Here is a 20438-nt window from a genome sequence, read left to right on the forward strand (position 1 = left end):
TATGCTGCCTATACTGGTCCTTCCCCAGGTGTAAACCTATTGTTATGGGGCTGTGGCTGGGCTGGATGCCCTATTTTATTTTATTTTATTCAGAAACCTTTGAAATGTGTGATGCCATTGTCTGACTGAGAGAACCTTTTATACGCAAGGGGGGGGGGGAGAAAACCCAAGAAAGAAATCCTATATAGTAAGTCCCATTGGATTCATAAAATCCTAGAGTTGGAAGGGTTCCCCAAGGGTCATCTAGCCCAACCCCCTGCAATGCAGGAATATCCGCTAAATAATCCCTGACATACGGCCATCCAATCTCTGTTTGAAGACCCCCAGCGAAGGACAGCCCAGCACCTTCCGAAGTAGTTCCGTTCGGCTCATTCCCCGGCAGTTTGTTACGAGTCCAATATAAATAGGCAAGAAAGCTATGTGCTGTCACTTCCACGACAAGCCGGCAGGTGGGGCTAAAGCGCAAGGCTTGGTGGTCCTGGAGGAGAAGGAACTAGCCGCTCTAGGAATAAAGCAGGAAATAGAGCTGCGAAGAAGGCGCTCAGTTTGCATGTATGGGGTAAGTGAGAGCCGACGTTTTTGGAGATGCAGGAAGGGAAGGTCTTTTTCTGGGGCTCCGGTTTTACAGGCAGTTGCAGCTTTGCACGTCATCCTGCCAGCTGCATGCCAGCAACTTTCCAAGATTTCAGGCAGGGGTCTCTCCCAGCTCTACCTGGGGATGCTGGGGTGGGGACTTGAACCTGGAACTTTCCACATGCAAGTCAGATGCCTTGCCACTGAGTTAAGAGACCAGTCCTCATTGTTCCAAGTCGAGGGCTGATTTAAATAGGGGCATGGAAAGCCACTGGTCCATCTAGCTGAGTATTGTCTACACTGACTGGCAGCAGCTCCCAGGGAATTCAGGTAGCGGTTCTTGCACAGCTTTGTGCTGGCGATTGAACATGCGACCTTCACAAAAGCATGCTTTAAAACACACCAGGGCACGTGTTCAGCCCATGTGCTAAAGTAGTAGAGCTATAGTAATGCTGCCAAGTTGTTAATGCCGCAAGTTGTTTTAAATTGTTTTTAATGCTACAACCCACTCCGGGAGTTTAGGATGAAAGGTGGGCAAAAAATAACACACACACACAAACACAACATCAGCGTAAGGCATAAGTCAACATCCGCAGGAAAAAAACCAGTAGTCTCATTCTGTATAAAGCAGTTTCTCGTAGTAGGCTGCTGAGGATTTGCCCTGGTTTCCTTGCTTGTGGCTCCAGAATAATAATAATAATAATAATAATAATAATAATAATAATAATTGGACCTAATGGTCAGGGGTCCCTTTACCTTTACCTTACCCCTCCCATCTGGCTGGGTTTCCCCAGCCACTCTGGGCAGTTCCCAACAGAACATTAAAAACACGATAAAAGATCAAACATTAAAAACTTCCCTAAACAGGGCTGCCTTCAGATGTCTTCTAAAAGTCAGATAGCTGCTTATTTCCTTGACATCTGATGGGAGGGCGTTCCACAAGACGGGCGCCACTACAAAGAAGGCCCTCTGCCTGGTTCATAGAAGATTCATAGAAACATAACATAGAGGTGGGAGGAACCACGAGGATCATCTAGTCCAACCCCCTGCAGTGCAGGAATCTTTTTGCCCAACGTGGGATTCGAACCCATGACCCTGAGATTAAGAGTCTCATGTTCTACCGACTGAGCTTTCTCCCCAGATACTCAGGCCTCTTGCTGTTCCCCACCTAGGTTCTCACGCCAGCCATGATCCTCCGTTTGGGGCTGTGTCCTGGGCTCACGCCTGAGATGCTCCAGCATCTGAAGACCAGTGGCATCAAAACAGGTCAAGACTAGACTTCCTTTAGCTGGTTTTGGGGTGGGTGCGTGGGAATGAGAAGGGTCTCTGATCCGTATCTTGGGGGTGGGGATGGAGGAGGCCTTTGAAGCTTCTGGGCAGTTATTACCACAAATGATCTGTGTCTTGTCTTCACAGATGTTGTTGGACTCCAACTCCCATCAGCCAGTGATGGGAGTTGGGTGTCCAATGACGTCTGGAGGGCCACAGGGTCCCTGTTTCTGATTCATTTAGCAGAGAGCGTGGCTTTTGGAGAAAGCACAATGACTGAATCTGATAGCTCCCTTGCCTGAAAAAATCTTCCAATAAGATTAATAAATATATAAATAAATAAAATTACAGTGCAGTGAGTGAAGTGGCAGGGGTGGGGGGAAGAAATGGAAAAGGACATAAGAGGATTCCTGATGAATTGGACCAAAGACATCAGTACCTAGCTGGATCCTCTAGGAAGCCCATGAGCATGTTATGGTGGCAATAGCCATCTCCCATGGTTTGTTTCTCGGTAGTAGGTAAAGGTAAAGGGGCCCCTGACCATTAGGTCCAGTTGTGACCGACTCTAGGGTTGCGATGCTCATCTCGCGTTATTGGCCGAGGGAGCTGGTGTACAGCTTCCAAGTCATGTGGCCAGGATGACTAAGCCGCTTCTGGCAAACCAGAGCAGCACACGTAAACGCCGTCTACCTTCCCACTGTAGTGGTACATATTTATCCACTTGCACTTTGACGTGCTTTTGAACTGCTAGGTTGGCAGGAGCTAGGACCGAGCAACGGGAGCTCACCCCCTCGCGGGGATTCGAACTGCCGATCTTCTGATGGGCAAGCCCTAGGGCTGGCTCTGTGGTTTAACCCACAGTGCCACCACGAATTCTTGATAGTAATGGTATACAATTCCCAGAGTGGTTTCACAATCAATCCCTCTTCACGGGGAGCTTTGGAAAATTGTTGCTCTAGGAATACTGGTTTCGTGACAACCCTTTTAGCACCCTTCACAAACTACAGCTCCCAGCATCCTCCAGGCAAAAGCCATGACTGTTAAAAGTGGTATCACAGTGCTTTAAAAGTATGGGGTGGACGTGGTCTAAGTACTACACCACACTTAAGAGATATTTGGGGGGGGGCATGGCAGCCCCTGGAACACTACTGGCTCCTCTTATTTTGACCACATTCAAATCATAAATAGAACCATAAAGTGCTATTATACCACTTAAGCAAACATGGCTTCCCCCAATGAATCCTGGGAGCTATCATTTGCTAAGGGCTCTGAGAATTGTTAAAAGACCCCCTGTTCCCCTCAAAGAGCACCAAATCCTCAGAGTTCCCTGTGAGGAGAGATTGACTGTTAAACCACTCTGATGAAGGGATTTGGAGGGGGGGGGGGCTCCTGACAAATGTCAGTACCTGTAAGAAACTACAGTTCCCAGAATCCTTTGAGGGAAGCCATGGTTGTTTAAAGTGGTGTCGTAGCACTTTAAATATACAGTGGTGCCTCGACTTACGAATTTAATCCGTTCCGAAGGCACCTTCGTAGGTCAAAAAATTCGTAAGTCGAAAAGCGCCATTGGAAACGCGATTTCCCATAGGAATGCATTGGAAACGGAAAAATTCGTAAGTTGAAACAACCCCATCTAAAACCGCCGCGGTTTCCATTCGGATGTCGAGAAATTCGTAAGCGTGTGGTCATTTGCCCCATTCGTAAGTCGAAAATTTCGGTTGTCAAGTCGTTCGTAAGTCGAGGTACCACTATACAGTGCAAATGTGGCCTAAAGTGCTTGCACTACATTTTGTGTTTGGGACTCTTACGGTCTGGTTCCCAGCTGCTGACTATTTCTGTGTCCCACCCCCACCCCACCTCTCCCCAAACATTTTGCAGTGGAAGATCTTGTTTCATCAGATCTGGAGGAAATTGCCCAGAAGTGTACGTTGTCATACAAGGTGAGTACATAAGGCCTTATCCTGAATCAGGCCATTGCTCCACCTTACTCTATACTGCTGGCATTGACTGGCGACAGCTTTTCCAGATTTCAGGGGACTCCCCCAGCCCTACCTGGAAATGCTGGGGGCTGAGTCTGGTACCTTCTGCATGCAAAGCAGGTGTTCTGTCACTGAGCTAAGAGTCTTCATGGTTCCAGGTCAAGGGCTCAGTTGAATAAGAACATCGGAAGCTACCTTGAAGTGATTCCTACCCTTGGGTCCATCTAGCTCAGTACTGTCTGCACTGACTGCCAGCAATGGCTCTCCCAGGATTTCAGGCAGAAAGTCTCTCCTAACCCCACCTGGTGATGCTACTGGGGATTGAACCTGTGACTTTCTGCATGAAAGGCAGGTGCTATATCATTTATCTATAACCCTTCACCAGGCCTTTTGAGGTGGTTATGACAATATTTTATTGCTCTGTACACAAAACAGGTAGCAATTCTTCTCTTGCTTCCCAACAAAGCAAGAGTTGAAGAAAGATCTCTCTGCAAAGGCTAGATATTCTTATTATCATTATTACTATTGTTTATTATCACCACCACACCTTTTTCTGCGCTGCTTTTCAGGTGGCTTATGTAGGGGAAAATAAGTAGCGAAAAGTTTTTTTCTCCCTCTCTCATAACACTGAAACTCTTGGACATCCAATGTAGCTGAATGTTGGAAGATTCAGGGCAGATAAAGTCCTTCTCCATGAAGTACATAGTTAAACCACAGAACTCCCTCCCACTTGAGACAGAGATGGCAACGAAAAGAGGGTCGGACAAATTAAGGCAACCAATGACCACTTGCCACAATGGTTATGCTGTACCTCCACTGTCAGGCATGGTTTGCCACGGGGTATAAATACAATAAATAGAGTAAATAAATATAAATAAATGATGGTGTTGGAGGGTTAGTTTCCAGACTTGGCCTTGACTTATTCTGCTTTCTCCTCAGGCCTTAGCTGCAGTAAGGCGTATCTTGCTGGCCCAGTTTGCCTCATTTCCTGTCAATGGGGCAGACCTCTACGAAGAGCTCAAAAACACCACCGCCATCTTGTCTACCGGGAGCAAAAGGCAAGAGCAGACCCCGTCAACTCTTTTACTGGACCTTTCCCTCTAATGTCCAATGTAAAATAGGGCTTTCACCACAGAGATGTCAAGGGATACATCTGCAAGGGATACTCTACATCAGGCATCCCCAAACTGTGGCCTTCCAGATGCTTTGGCCTACAACTCCCATGATCCCTAGCTAACAGGACCAGTGGTCAGGGATGATGGGAATTGTAGTCTAAAACATCTGGAGGGCCAAAGTTTGGGGGTGCCTGCTCTACCGTATATCTACTGAGAATTGTGCCTTGTGGCATCTTTCCTTTTTCCAAACACACACCAGGATTTGAGGCTTCATGTGAGCCTCTGTGGCATGGGGATGCTGTGGTCTAAACCACTGAGCCTCGGGCTTGCTGATCAAAAGGTTGGCAGTTCGAATCCCTGCAACAGGGTGAGCTCCCATTGCTCTGTCCCAGCTTCTCCCACCATAGCTGTTCGAAAGCACTCCAGTGCAAGTAGATAAATAGGTACCATTGTGGCGGGAAGGCCATTGTGTGCAGAGGCCTGGACTGGATGATCCTTGTTCTGCCTTCCAACTCTATGCTTCTACAATTCTGTTTCCCTGTTCTGATTATTTTTTGTTTTCCTTTCCTATTGCTGTTCAAGCTTGGACAAGCTCCTGGACTCTGGCTTGTACACTGGAGAGGTGACTGAGCTTGTGGGGGCTCCTGGAGCTGGCAAAACTCAGGTAGGCCGCTTGTGAGTGGGGGGGAATCCGGCAACTGAGGTCACCGGAGTCGCTTTGGCTGTTCTGGTTGAAAATAACTCTCAAAGCAGTTTAAAAGAATAAAATGATCAAAGAGAAGAATGGTCAACAATAATGGAAGACCTTCAAAAAGTTAAAATAGCAATAGGCTAAGCTTGCCTAAAACAGGGACACGGGTGGCGCTGTGGTCTAAACCACAGAGCCTAGGGCTTGCCGATCAGAAGGTCGGCAGTTCAAATCCCCATGATGGGGTGAGCTCCCATTGCTCGGTCCCAGCTCCTGCCAACCTAGCAGTTCTAAAGCATGTCAAAGTGCAAGTAGCTAAATAGGTACCGCTCCGGCGGGAAGGTAAATGACATTTTCGTGCGCTGCTCTGGTTCACCGGAAACTGCTTAGTCATGCCTAGCCACATGGCCCAGAAGATGTATGCCAGCTCCCTTGGCCAGTAAAGCGAGATGAGCGCCGCAACCCCAGAGTCGTCCGCAACTGGAACTAATGGTCAGGGGTCCCTTTACCTTTACATAGGCAGGGATTTCCATGATCATGTTGAATGATGTTGGCTGGGGCTGATGGCAGATGGAGTTCAACTCACACCTGGAGCTTTTCCAGTTTTGGAAATGACATTTGTGGTGATTGTGCTTCGTAGAATCATCACATGGGAAGGCATCTCAAAAAGTCCTCTAGCCCAACTCACCTTCTGTGCGCTCTCTCTCCATATTTCTAGGTGTGTCTCAACATAGCTGCAAATGTGTCCCACAGCCTCAAGCAGAACCTTCTGTACATTGACTCCACAGGGGGCTTCACAGCCACCCGTTTGCTGCAGCTCCTTCAACTGAGGACCGAGGATGAGCAGGAGCAGGTCAGCGTGAGCCGAAGAGGACAAAGGGGCTCTTGTGGCCTCTTTATATTATTGCATTTAGTTAAATTTTGTTTTTTAAATTTCTCTTAACGTAATAAAAATTAGATAGAAATAAAACTAGGGGTTGGCATCCATCTAAGTTTTGCATAGAGTAGGCCCATTGAAATTAATAGATCTCAGCCATGTTCATTCATTTCAGTGGGGCTACTCTCAAAACCAAGATGTGCTCTCCCAAGCCCACACCCGCAGCACATTGGCACTCCTGTCTCAGCGACGTCTGCACTGGCTTGGACATGTCCACAGCTTAGAAGAAGGCATGATCTATGGCTTCAGGCACCAGGCCTGTTGGCAGACCAACTCTGCCTTACAAAGATGTCGGCAAATGTGGCATGAAGGCTAGCAACATCAATCCCCGCCATGTGGGAATCCCTTGCAAACCACCACAATGCCTGGAGACATAGAGCTGGGTCATGCAATCCAGAGGAGGAATGACCACTGGGGGAGCACAGAGAGAAGAAACTCCCTCCTCTGCCCCAGCCGCAACAAAACATGTCTCTCCCTGTTGGTCTCTACAGCCACAGCAGTCGCTGCAACCACCCCATGGTTTGACTTCAAACCCCCCCCCCCAAGACACCCTCCTCCATGGTCTCGCAAGACAGGCGGATGCCAACCACTCTGAGCAGGACTAATGTTGGGTACAGCCCTGTATGTTTTCTGTAAACCGCTTTGAGTTCGTGGCTCCCCTCCCAATCTAGTGGTATTTATAAATATGTTACAAATAATGCAGAGAATGAGACACATTCTTGGCTATGTCTGTCTTAACAGCTTTTCCTCCCTGCACCCATAGGCAGAGGCTTTGCAGAGGGTCCAGGTCATCCGTGTCTTTAACGCCTATAAAATGCTGGACGCATTGCAAGAGTTCCGCAGCAGTGCAGCCCACCAGGTGAGATTTCTCCATTGCTCCCCTACTTGCCAGACGCTCCATTGCTTTCCATCTCTAGAGCTTAAGCTGTTGCATCATATTACCCTGGAAATCCCCAACATGTTGGAGTGTATGTGAATGAGTGGCTTTCTGCACATGGTCAGCGATACCCTTCCCTGTTCTCAGCTTGCATCTTTCGGGGGGCGGAGCCCTGGCATACATTGTAGAGTGGAGTCCTCAATCTTAATTTAAGCTAGGAACCACCCCCAGATCCTGTTACCACCACTTTTCTCCTGCCCTTTCGGTTCTGCTATCCAGGATTGTTGCACTGGCTAATTTGCTGAATGCAAAATTAATTTCTGTGCCAGAAAACAAATGATCTCCCTGCAATTTTCTGAGCTCTGAGATTTTCCGGGGGCAGAAGTCCTGGATTTTGCTTCCTTGGTGGGGAGCTGTAAGGGTAGTCCCTTGTGGGATGTGCACAGAGGAAGGCAACCAAGATGATGAAGGGTCTGGAAACCAAGCCTTGTGAGGAACAGTTGAGAGAGTTGGACATATTTAGCCCGGACAAAAGAAGACTGAGTGGTGATATGATATAGCCATCTTCAAACATCTGAAGGGCTGTTGCATGGAAGATGGAGCGAGCTTGTTTTCTGCTGCTCCAGAGGGGAGGACCTGAACTCATGGATTCAGATTGTAGGAAAGGAGATTCCAACTAAACTTCAGGATGTACAGTGGTACCTCTACTTACAAATTTAATGCGTTCCGAACACACATTTGTAAGTCGGAAAAAATTGTAAGTCCCATAGGAATGCATTGGGAGAAAAAATTTGTAAGTCGAAGCGAATCCTATCTGAACCGCATCCAAGATGGCGGACGGAGCTCCATTCGTAAGTAGAAACATTCGTAAGTAGAGTTATTCGTAAGTAGAGGTACCACTGTATTTTCTGTTCGGCAGTGGAACAGATTACCTTGGAAGGTGGTGGACTCTCTTCATTGGAGGTTTTTAAACCAAAGTGGGATGGCTGTCTGTCGGATTCCTTACCTGTGTTTCCTGCATTGCAGGGGGGGTTGGACTAGATGACATTGAGGTTCCTTCCGGCTCTGCAATTCTCTGATTCTACAACTGTGGCCTACTGTTAATTCACCCTGTCTCATCGTTGGTGCCTTGGCCGGGGAGGGCGGGATACAAATAAATAATAATAATAATAATAATAATAATAATAATAATAATAATAATTCTCTGTGCATCCTCCCTCAGGTCGTGAGTGCATCTGGGCCAGTGAAAGTTCTGGTGATTGATTCCATCTCCGCTGTCGTTTACCCTCTTTTGGGAAGTCGGCAGCCTGACGGTAAGCAGCAAGCTCACCCGCCCCCACACCTGTCTCTCAGCAGGGACTCACCTGTTCCAAGTTAAGGGTGTTATGGAAAAAATCCAGGTGCGAGGCTGCTCAGCCACCTAGCTTGCCGGGCAGAGCCCGTGGGTCCCTGCGGAACAAAGAAGGAGTCCAGCCACCAACCGGAGCAAATAGCGTACCAAAGTTTATTGCGCAACAGGTTCAAAGATGAATTTGAACCCAGAGTATAGGGCGACATTCCCACCACATCCCAGAATACAGTTCGCACAGCATCATTGATACATCACCTTTACATCACTGACATGTCACCAAAGGGGAGGGGTAGACAGGGGTTACAGTAGTTCAACCTTGGCAAACATGTCCAGACAAGTCCTTGGTTCAAGATTAGCATAAGCACACATGTCAGGGCAAGACCCAGGTACCTCGACTTATGAACGACTCGACAACCGAATTTTTCGACTTACGAATGGGGCAAATGGCGCTTACGAATTACTCGACATCCGAACGGAAACCCCGGCGGTTTTAGATAGGGTTTATTCGACTTGCGAATTTTTAGATGGGGTTGCTTCGACTTACGAATTTCTCCGTTTCCAATGCATCCCTGTGGGAAATCGCGTTCCCAGTGGCGCTTTTCGACTTAACGAATTTTTCGACCTACGAAGGTGCCTTCGGAAGGGATTAAATTCGTAAGTCGAGGCACCACTGTATAAGATTAGCATAGGCAAACACCTCTGAAGTCCCCCCCCAAGTGCAATAGAACTTCCTTTGCATGTCTGGACCCCTTAGCAAGTCTGGTGATGGGATTAAGCTTTTCTTTGGCCAACAATCAGTTCAGCAATTGTCACCTCTGGGCGCTTCCTGGGTCCCTTTTCAAGGGCAAAATAGCATTGCAATGGGGGAAAGTGGCAGGGGAGTTGATTTTATATGATTTTTAATGCTAGGTAACTTCCCTGAGCTGTCAAGTCGAAAGGATACACTTATGCATAATATTTATAACATTTAACAACTTTAAAGATGTGTCGTGGCCCCCCCCCCCCGATAATTTCCATTACAGGGGGTTCCACAGAGGACAGCCCCCCTCCAAATCTTGCTGTTGGGTTTGTCTTATAAACCAGAGATGGGGAACCCGTGGCACTCCAGCTATTGTTGAGAGGTTTCACAATCAATCCCTCTCCCCAGGGAACTCTGGGAACTGTACTCCTGTGAGGGTAATAAAGGGTCTTCTTAAAAACTCTCAGCACCTTTGACAAACTCAGTTCCCAGAATTCTTTGGGGGAAAGCCGTGACTGTTTTACAGTATCGTAGCGCTTTAAACGTATGGTGTGATTGTGGCCTGAAATATTCCTGCCACTGCTGCGTGTGATGGGGGTGCGTTGGGGGTGGGGAGAAGCTCCAAAAGCTGATGAGCACATTTCTCCTGATTGGCTGAAAAACTCCTTGCTCCCACGGAGAAATAGCAGTTAATGGCCAACTTGAGAGGACCACGTCTCGTCTTCCTTGCAGGCATGGCCCTCATGATGCATTTGGCGTGGGAGGTGAAAACGCTCGCCAGAGAGCTTGGAATGGCTGTCGTGGTAAGTGGTTGAGAGCAGCCACTAGACACCCCCCCCCTTTTAAAAACTTTGCCCCTGCTGATTGCATAGGAGAAGAAGGGGGCGTACACCAGTGGTTCCCTAACCTTTTTGGGCCACCGCCTCCTTGGTTCCCCATAAACTCATCCCCCTTGCCCCCTTGCCAGGGTTCTATAGTTATAGAGTGTCAGACTAGGACCTGGAAGGCTGGGGTTCAAATTCTGGCAAGCAGGAAGCTCAGCCCCCAAATCATTCAGGTTTGTGGCTGAGTGGGAATTTTTCATCATTCTAGAATGGGGGGGTGGGGGGCGGGCGGCTTGTATAACACACCCAGAAAGGGTTTGTGCAGCTAACTACTCTGAAAGGGAAATGAAAGAGGACTAAAAACTGCCGCTCTGTTTTCAGCTGACAAATCACGTGACCAGAGACAGTGGCAATGGCCATCTCAAACCAGCATTGGGTCGCTCATGGAGTTTCGTGCCCAGCACCCGGGTGCTGTTGGAAGACGGCAAGGAATCTTGCGGGGGAACTGGCACCTCCCGAATTGCGTCCTTGACAAAATGTCCTCGGCAGGTGAGAACTTAGGAAGGTCATGCATGCCCCTGTATCCCTAGATTAAGGTAACGTGGAATCAAGGGGTAGGCAATTTCAGATGACCTAGCACTGTTCTTGGTCTGGGCTTTTAAAGGGCATTTTAGAGCACCCGTATCTGGATTTTCAGCCAAAAAGAGGCTCCCAGAGTGGCTTACATACAAACAATTGAAAATAAGGCAATTCCTGCCTGCAGGCTGATGGTCCAAAAGACAGTCTGAAAGGAGGAGGGAGGAGGAGGAAAAAAGGAAACTTGGGTGCCAGTTCTAAAAGAATAGCTGGAATGGAAGTGGTTCAGGGGCAGGAGGCACAGCCTGATAGAGCTGCCTTTTCAGCAGACCTGATGGGATTTAAGAGGAAGCCAAGCTCTGCAGGAACCTTGCAGTCCTTCATTAGCACATTTTATGCAGAGCTGATCCTTGTATTCTGTCCTTTGTCTTTTGCAGCCTGTTGGGATTCGGGTAGATCTGGATCTGGGGAACTGGGAGCTGATGGAAGGTGTATCATGATGTCATCTGGAGAGGGACCCTGATGGAAGATGCTAACGGAGGGGGCCCTGCCTCTTCAGCACAGCTGGCTCCCTTGCAGGATGAGGACCCCATAGGTGGAGAGAGCAACTTCAGGAGATGTCCTACCTTGTTTTTCTATGTACCGACATTCTCCTGATTACTCGTGGAATAGCAATAGGTGGCTACGTTGCCATGCAATGGTTCCACTTGGCTGTAACTTAATGTGGATAAATTTCTGGTTTGAGAGGAATAAAAAAAGGAGAAATAGGATGGCCAATGTTGTTACTTCCAGGAAATGAGCCTCTGTGTTCTTACCGTATTCTTTGTTTTGCTTTGATAAAGGTTGCGTGGGCCCCAGTCTCCGAGTTTCCTTAGAATTAAGGTCAGTGGAGACTGTGGTGTCTTTAGAATACATGGTTTTATTTACACATAATATACAACCTGAGCATAGGATGGAGGGGCTCACAGCATTAACACCCCAACATATCTTTCCCCCCTATTAGGTTTCCAGGAAAGCCCCAAGTCACAACCCTGGTGGCGCAGTGATAAAACACATTTGCAAAGCTAAGCAGGGTCTGGTATGGTATCAAATTGGATGGGGAACTGCATTTTGAGATTCCTGCATTGCAGGGAGTTTGACTAGATGACCTCCGGAGTCCCTTCCAATTCTACAATTCTGTGATCCTATTTTCTTCATATACAGGTATTAATTAGTTCTCAGGGTCACATGTATTCTGAGCCACTGACTGAACTCAAGACAGAACATGTGTGTCTCTGGCTTCCAGCACCACCATCCATGTTCCGCCCCCGCTGCTCACCCCATTATTGTTCGCCATCTTAGGATGAAGTGGCATCCAACCATGTCAGGTGAGAAAAGGCCCACCCATTTGTCACTGTGGCAACAGAGCTCACTGTTTGGCCATGTTAATAGCAGCACTTAAATGGTCATCTGAGGCAATCACCATAAGAAATGAATTAGTCTGACTGGTTCATCAGATTCTTCTACACTGTACATGTATATCCTCACAGATACAGGCATGCAGGTTTTGTAGGGGACTCCAGACTGACGCCCGCAATATGCATCACACTATTCTGAAATCCTGTTTTTGATCAGTGTGGTTAGGTTCCTGTGACCTCCTCTTTAGATAGTAATGAGTGTTCATGTATAGTGCATTAGTAAAGGTAAAGGGACCCCTGACCATAAGGTCCAGTCGCGGATGACTCTGGGTTTGCAGCACTCATCTTGCTCTATAGGCCGAGGCGTACAGCTTCCAGGTCATGTGGCCAGCATGACTAAGCCGCTTCTGGTGAACCAGAGCAGCACACAGAAACGCTGTTTACCTTCCCGCCAGAGCGGTACCTATTTATCTACTTGCACTTTGACGTGCTTTTGAACTGCTAGGTGGGCAGGAGCTGGGACAGAGCAACGGGAGCTCACTCTGTCACGGGGATTCGAACTGCTGACCTTCCGATCGACAATCCCTAGGCTCTGTGGTTTAGACCACAGCATCACCCGCGTCCCTATAGTATAGTGCATTGAGTTTGTATAAAAACAATGTTAGAATAGCTTTTTAAAGCTGGAATCACTTTTGTTGCACTAGGCTGTAGCAGCACAGAACAGAATAACGAAACTTAAGCCACATACAGTAATAGGATCATAAACTCACATAGAAAAAATATATCACTATTTACAGTTTGCAATTAGTAAAATTAGCAAGAAGGAATACAGTAATAAAATTAAAACATTCATGTCAAAGTGCAAAACATATAGACACATTCTTAAAATAAAACATATTTATTTAGCACAAAATGTAATACATGACATTAAAAGTGTTTGTGTGAGGTGGGGGAATGATCTCAAAAACTAACACCTTTGGTTAATTTTTAGTGGATACTTACAGAGGAAAACTAGAGAGGGGGACAAGTGATAGTTAGCAATTTATTATTATTATTATTATTATTATTATTATTATTATTATTATTATTATTATTATTATTATTTAGCAACCATTAAAAAATGCTGAAAATGAATTTTTATAGTCCGCCCACCGCCCAAAGCGAGATTCGAACTCGTGGTTCGTCTTTCTGTCTCGTGACGACTTTCGGCCTACGCTCCGCTAGGGAGCAGCGAGGCGCGCGGGCGTCCGCTTGTCGGTCCCTCTAGCCCCCAGACATAGCTCGTCTCTATGGCGCTCTGCTTGGCCGCCTTATCTCATGCCAACCATAGAGGGGAGGGGGCGGAGACGGAAACCCGACTGGGCTTTCCGCTCTTCCCCAACGCTGCCCCGCCTCCCTCTCTCCCCACCCGTTGCCATGGGAGCGAGCGGCGCTGCCCAGGGAGGCCAGGCGGCGGCCGGAGGGGGCGGAGCCGTGCCGGCGGCCCGCCCACTTCTCCATCTGGCTCAGTCAGTCGCAGCCCGGCCTTCGGCGAAGGAGGAAGTGCCGCGGAGGTAAGCAGGGGCCCCTCCCTTGTCCCGAAGGTAGAAGGAGGGGGGCAACGGAAAGCGTGGCACGGGGGAGGAGGCGGTGCCTGCCGGGCTATGAAAGAGAGATTGTATTTGGGGGGGCAGCTATGGGGCTGGAGTGTGGGAAGAAATAAGGGGGTGTGGCTTCTTTTTGGGGGTCTGTTAGTGGCAGAAGCTTAATGGAGAGAGCCTTTTCCTTAATGGAACCCAGTGTTGCTGGTGGTGAGGAAATGTGGACTTTATAGGGTAATAATATAGGGGGTGGGGGACCTGCTTCTTAATGAGAGCAAGGTAAGTTGGTTGGGGGGCAGAGACTCCTGAGGTGAGGGAGGCTTATTATTACTACTAATACTACTATTATCATCATCATTATCATTACATTTATATACCATATTTTCTTCCAAGGCAGTTGAAGGTGGTGGACATAGTTCTCTCCCTCCACATTTTATCGTCGCAACAACCCTGTGAGGTAGCTTAGGCTAAGAGATGCTGACCCAATGAGCCTCATGGCCAAGTGGGAGGATTTGAAGCCTGGCCTCCTGGTAGTTCTAATCCAGCACTCTAACCATTACACCATACTTCTTTTTAAAGAGAGATCCAGTTTGTCTGGTGGTGAGAGGAAGTGTGGAATCGATCGGGTTGCAAAGTAGATAGCTCAGAAGGTAGAGCATGAGAGGGGTGTGTGTGTTGTTGTTGTTGAGCACTGGCTCTTGTTTTGAAAGAGGCTCTGGGTGTTCATGGAGCAGGGAAAGCAGAGGGGAGGCAGTTTCTTAATTGTGAGGCCTGGATTTTGGGTGGTGGGGAGGCAGTTGAGTAGATTCTATGGGTGCAGCAAAGTTGGGGCTGGGGACGGAGATTGGTGTCTAGCTTTTGCTTTGAAATGTATCTTGCTGGGAAGGTTTGTTTTGGAGGGGGGCACCAGAATTCACAGGGCTGGGTGCCTGTGCATGGGATGACAGTAGGAAGCACCTAACTGATACAGGAGTACAATCTAGCCCAGCACCCTGTTCAGTGTAGGGGAAGGGCAGTATCTCAGTGGTAGAACACCTGCTTTGCATGCAGAAGGTCCCAGGGTCAGTCTCTGTTGGCACCTTCAGGTAGGGCTGGGGAAAGAATTCTGCCTGCCAGTCAGTGTAGACAGCATCTTCCTCTGACCTTATACCAAGTCAGACCCTTTTGTCTATCTAGCTCAGTATTGTTGACACTGACTGGCAGCAGCTCTCCAGGTTTTCAGGCAGAGGGGAATTTCAGTGCTACCCTGGAGATCCCACTGGGCATTGAACATGCACGAAGAGCAGATGCTCTGCTACTGAGTTATATCCTTTCCCAGGAACATAGAAGATGTCTTCTACTGATTACAGGTAGGTAGCCGTGTTGGTCTGGGTCGAAGTAAAATAAAAAAATTCCTTCAGTAGCACCTTAAAGACCAACTAAGTTTTTATTTTGGTATGTGCACACGAAAGCTCATACCAAAATAAAAACTTAGTTGGTCTTCTACTGAGTCAGACTGTTGGTCCATCTCCCTCAATATTGTCCGCGCAGGCTTGGAAGCAGCTCTGCAGGGTTTCAGACAGGGGACTCTTTCCCAGCCCTACCGGGAGAGGTTGAGGGATAAACCTGGGGCCTCTGCAAGCCAAGCAGGTACTCTCCCATGGAGCTACTGTTCTCATAATATAGCATACCACAGCTTCATGGAGTGGTGTCCAATCTCACCCCCCACCTTCTAAGGTAGCCTGTTCCACTAATGCTTAGCTGAAATCAGTCCCTACCGTTTCAGTGTTGAGATTCCAGCTCTGCCCCTTGGAACAACTGAGGAAGTGCTTGCTTTGCCTTCTGAAGGTATCTGAAGGTAGCTAATTTTGTGTGTGTGTGTGACCCTCTCTGGTGGTTGGAAAGAAGGTCAGAGAGGCCTAGCGGTTAGCAATTCCAGGGATGAGGAGAACTGGGTTCACCCCGCCCCCAATCTGTCACAAAGCTCACTGGGTCAACTCGGGGCTGGTTGATGTCTCCTATAGGCTAACCTACCCCACAGGAGTGTTGTGAGGATAAAATGAGGAGCAGGAAGAGCCATGTGCTGCCTGGAGGACAGGTGAGATATAAATGATATAAAACTGGAGATAATAATAATATTTCCACTTTGGAGATACCATGGTTTGGGGGAAGAGAGGAAGTAGAATTTGTAGGGCTAAGATTTTGGGAGCGGCAATGAGGAGCTTGTTAGTAGGGCAGGGAGGTTAATTGGAGCAGCAGCAAGAAGTTGAAGGGAGGTGGCTGTTGCTTCTTTAGAGAGGTGATTTTTTTTAGGTTGGCAGGTGGCAGTGGAGAATCTTTGGGGCAGAGTTGCAGCTATAGGAGAGGGATGGAGAGTCTCATGCATACGGCTCTCTGGGAACTCTCCCAAAGCCCTGCCCCCTCTTCCCAGGCCCCGCCCCTCACTGGCCCTGCCTTGCACCCTCCTCCAGTGTTTTCCCCTGTCTGGAATGCTTCCTTGAACTCTGATCTAGTGCAACTCCCTGCAGTGCTGGAATCACAGCTTAAGAATCCCTGACGGATGACTATCTAAACTCTGTTTAAAAACCTGTAGTTAAGGAGAGCCATAGAATCAACCTCCTGCAATGCAGAAATCTTCTGCCCAATGTGGGGTTTGGACCCTTGATAAAGAGGATCATGCTCTACCAACTGAGCTATTCACCTTAGTATAATCATAGAATTGTAGAGTTGGAAGGGACTGGAAGGGACCCCAAGGGTCATTTAGTTCAATACTTATACAGTGGTACCTCTACTTACGAATTTAATGCGTTCCAAACGCACATTCGTAAGTTGAAAAAATTTGTAAGTCGAATCCCATAGGAATGCATTGGGAGAAAAAATTCATAAGTAGAAGCAACCCTATCTAAAAATTCGTAAGTAGAAAAAATCCTATCTAAACCGCATCCAAGATGGCGGACGGAGCTCCATTTGTAAGTAGAGTTATTCGTAAGTATAGTTATTTGTAAGTAGAGGTACCACTATAATACAGGAATCACAGCTAAGGAATCCTTGACAGCCATCCAGTCTCTGTTTAAAAATTTGAAGGGGTTTGGTTGGGAATATTTGTTGGGGTCACTTAAAACGGGGGCTGGGTTGTGGATGGTTTTGAGAATGTTTTGTCCGGTTGGCAGAGCAGGGAGAACTGTAGAAGTACAGATGACCACGAATGTAATTGCACCCCGATCCCTCTTCTGGGTGTGTCCAGTGTTTTGCTGTGGTGTTGGCCAACTCTTCTTAAAAACAGGCCATGGATAGGATTTGGTATGTTATGGGAAATCCTTACCCTGGCTATTAATGCAAGATGAAATCACATGGTCCTACAAACAGCATCAGTGTAAATGTCCTTTCCAGCAGCCATTTTTTCTTCTGTACTATCCTTGTTACCTATCCCATTAACTCTCAAGGCCGGCCCTATCATTAGACTAACTGAGGCAATTGCCTCAGGCGGCAGATAGTGGAGAGGGGGCTGCTCCCATTCCTCCTGAACCTCTGCCCATTCTTCTTTGTTGGAAATCAAAGCTGGGTGTGCCACAGGCCTGTTGTACACCTCCCCCATGCCAGGTTGCTCCCCTTGGGTGCCTGGATGAGACTTCCCCTTTGCTGGCATTTGGTTGAGGGCCCTCCATCTTGTCCTCAGACGCTTGTGGCAAAATGTCCTGTTTTATGGGCAGTGCTTAAGTACAGGAGCCAAGACTGCTGAAATAAAGTCCGGGTGTGAACGCATCTTAAGTTGAGTTGGTGCCAACACCTTTCGTTGCACACTTCTTCAGAGGAAACGGCACTTTCCGTTTTGGGAGCAGATTGAGAACTAAAATGCGTGCTCTGCTTTCAGTTTTTAGTAGTAATGCGCAGTGGCAGCTCAGAGAAGTGTGTGCCCTATGAGTCAGCACAGAGTGGTAAATATTGTTTGCTGTGAGTGCTGGAACTCAGTGTGTGGCAATGTAGACTGGAAATGTGGGCTGCTGTCTGGGGCTGATAAGAGTTGTAGTCTCAAAACACATGGAAGACCTAAGTATGTTGGGAATAAAGGATATCCGTGTGAGTTGGGTAAGTTCTGTGGAAGGGAATTTACACTGTTCTTTGATCATCAATGGGAACTTCTGTGAGATCCCATATAAGCACCCACACTATTCACTATTTGGCACCTCCTAAAAACAAGCCTGCCTAGATATGTAGAATATTGACATGTTTTTAAATCTGTTTTAGCATCAGTTTTATTTATTTTTAAAGTTTTAAGTAGTTGTGTTTTCCTGATAATTTTATTGTTTTACTCTTTTTTTGTATACTGTTTTGAGCTTTTTTTCTTTTTTTTCACAATCAAGCAGTATATAAATTGTATTAAAGTCCTGCTTCTGTTCATCACAGTATAAATCAAGGTGTAGACCTTCCTCTTTTCAGTTGCCCACTGTTGCAGGCTGTGAAGAGGAAATGTTTGGAGGGGCTTTGGACAATGGGCTGACTCTTGAAAAACGATTTTTTAAAAAATTGCTTGCTAACCTATAAGTCAGGTGTGAAATGGCTTTATCTCTCCTGCCACTATCAAAACCTCATGGTTGAATTTGTTCATGGCCCTGCTATAAGTTGTGCTGTTGAGCGGGATCCTAATGCTTCCTGGTTTGGGAAAAATAAGTGATGTGCTGGCACATAGCCAATGCTATACTTTATTATGGCTAAGGGCTCAAGTCATAGAAGTATTCACTCAATAATGTCCTTCCTTAAATCCTTACATCAGCTTCTTATCCACTACTAAATCCATCACAATTTCTTTGTCCTTGGTTTCAAAGCCCTCTGGGGCCTAGCTGCAGCCACCCCCCTCCTTTTCTCTGTCTGCCCTTATCTTGAAACATCGCTGTCTGTGATTCTCCAGCCATACCATCCTGCTTTCCTTTGTTCTTCTGATTTCCCCACTGTGCTGAATTTCTGATTGCATCCTTCTCAGGGCAGGGACCTTTCTGCATGTATTTCTGTGAAGCACACTGATGGCTCTAATGATAAGGGGGTTCAACTAGATGATGCTTTGGGTCCCTTCCAACTCTTCAAATCCATAATAATGTTGCATGGGCCCTTAGAGTTTGCCTGAGCCCCTTTCTCATTGCATTTAATACTTGCTATAAAGATGTGTGGACACAAGACGCCTCCGACAGAAGTGCTTTCCCTGTTTCAATAACTGTATCTAACGCTAGTGCAGCCGATCATAAGTGCGCAGTAGCTGTGCACTTTATTCCTTATGGTGTACTTGCCCATCTGTCAAAGCAGCATCGAGGCATGTTCTCCACTGTTAAGCTGGTGTGCAGCAGCTTTTTATCCGGAACCGAACACACACCTGTAATTTGCTGTGAAACTGAACATGTTTACGTGTAGAAGTGCATGCTGCTGCTGCTACTGGTGGTGTTTTGGCGTGGGCCTTGCCCCCGGGACCGTTTAATGCACACACTGCGCCTTTGTCCTTTCTCCTGTTCCTGCTGAACATAAATAAGGAACAAGAGGAAATGGTGTTTGGGTTTCAGCGGTCTCTCTTGCTGGGCTTTGGATTGGAAAATACGGTGTTTGTTTACTTGAAGTTATCTTCAACAGCCCAGAAGACGGTGGCATGTTGCCAGGCTCCAGCTAAGGTCAGCATTCAGCCTCTGGTTCAGTCTTGCTTGTTCATTTTAATGGGTAAAGCAGGGGATCCTAAAGGGAAGAGCATCTACTGTGCATGCAGAAGCTTCCAGGTTCAGTCCCTAGTGGCGTCTTCACTAGGGCTGAGATTCTCCCTTGCCTAAAACCCTGGAGAGCTGCTGCCAGTTGGTGTAGACAAAACCAGCCTGATTCGGTATAAGACAGCTTCCTACATAGCTTCTGTGGGGCAAAATGAAGAGCAGGAAGCACAGGAATCAACATGGTTTGGACCCTCCTCTTGATAACAATGGGAACATAATGGCTATGTGGGCCGATGTAGCACTGACAGTGGATAATGACTTAATTGCTCTGGAGAAACAGGCTCAGGAGCCTTGTTGTGTCTGTAATTGCTGTGCTGCATACTTGTTTGCTACCTCTGGGGCTGGAACACTGCAATCCCATACAATTTAATGGGTTTCCTGAAAGGTAAAGGGGCTTGTGGCAGCAGGGAGCAGGCTGTACACTTCCTCTCTTCTTGTTGCTGCATGTTGTTGATGGGTCTTCTTTAAAACTTAAATAACTTCCTCATTTTGGAAGGCTGCCGTTCCATCTCTCCATCTCAGTTAGAGCTTTGCTGAAGGCCCAGCTCCATTTGGCACCTCCTGACCCTGAACTGTGCTGGCTGGTCATTACAGGAACAACTGTTTAGAAATTGGTGCCTGAGTTGTGATTTTTATTTTCCTCTTCCCTCCCTCACCCTTTTCCCTTGTGTGTCATGTTTATTTTTAGATTGTAAGCCTGTGGGTAGGGACTGTCTTGTTTTGATTGTATATAAGCCGCTCTGGGAGCCTTTTTGACTGAAGAGCGGAGTACCAGTGTTCTAAATAAATATTTTTGGGGTGGGTGACCAAGTA

The 20438-nt window shown here is 47.3% G+C and overlaps 2 protein-coding genes across 3 annotated transcripts in view; both read left to right on the top strand.

The window, feature by feature from the left end:
- Window positions 1–519: 519 nt before the first annotated feature.
- On the top strand, window positions 520–11707 carry RAD51D (RAD51 paralog D). The gene is made up of 11 exons (XM_035138863.2): window positions 520–559; window positions 1746–1839; window positions 3721–3782; window positions 4761–4879; window positions 5519–5600; window positions 6343–6477; window positions 7325–7420; window positions 8661–8751; window positions 10261–10331; window positions 10734–10901; window positions 11366–11707. Exons 1-11 carry the CDS (start codon window positions 551–553, stop codon window positions 11426–11428), a joined length of 990 nt encoding a protein of 329 aa, XP_034994754.2. The 5' UTR covers window positions 520–550; the 3' UTR covers window positions 11429–11707.
- A 2127-nt stretch (window positions 11708–13834) lies between these two features.
- RFFL (ring finger and FYVE like domain containing E3 ubiquitin protein ligase) overlaps window positions 13835–20438 on the top strand; it is a 39525-nt gene continuing 32921 nt past the window's right edge. The window contains exon 1 of one of the 2 annotated variants that reach the window (XM_035138872.2): window positions 13835–13878. The gene's annotated coding sequence lies outside the window, so the exon portion shown is untranslated. Of the gene's footprint in view, window positions 13879–15388; window positions 17971–20438 lie in introns of those variants that run through there. The other variant, XM_035138875.2, reaches the window with a different exon arrangement.

Source organism: Zootoca vivipara, chromosome 15 (assembly GCF_963506605.1).
Source record: "Zootoca vivipara chromosome 15, rZooViv1.1, whole genome shotgun sequence".
Classification (NCBI taxonomy): Eukaryota; Metazoa; Chordata; class Lepidosauria; order Squamata; family Lacertidae; genus Zootoca; species Zootoca vivipara.

What these genes read in the sequence shown, in the direction of transcription:
- RAD51D (XM_035138863.2), top strand. An exon ending in TTGTCTACCGGGAGCAAAAG is followed by an intron (nt 4,880 to 5,518) that starts GCAAGAGCAGAC and finishes TTGCTGTTCAAG; the next exon opens with CTTGGACAAGCTCCTGGACT. An exon ending in TGACAAAATGTCCTCGGCAG is followed by an intron (nt 10,902 to 11,365) that starts GTGAGAACTTAG and finishes TGTCTTTTGCAG; the next exon opens with CCTGTTGGGATTCGGGTAGA.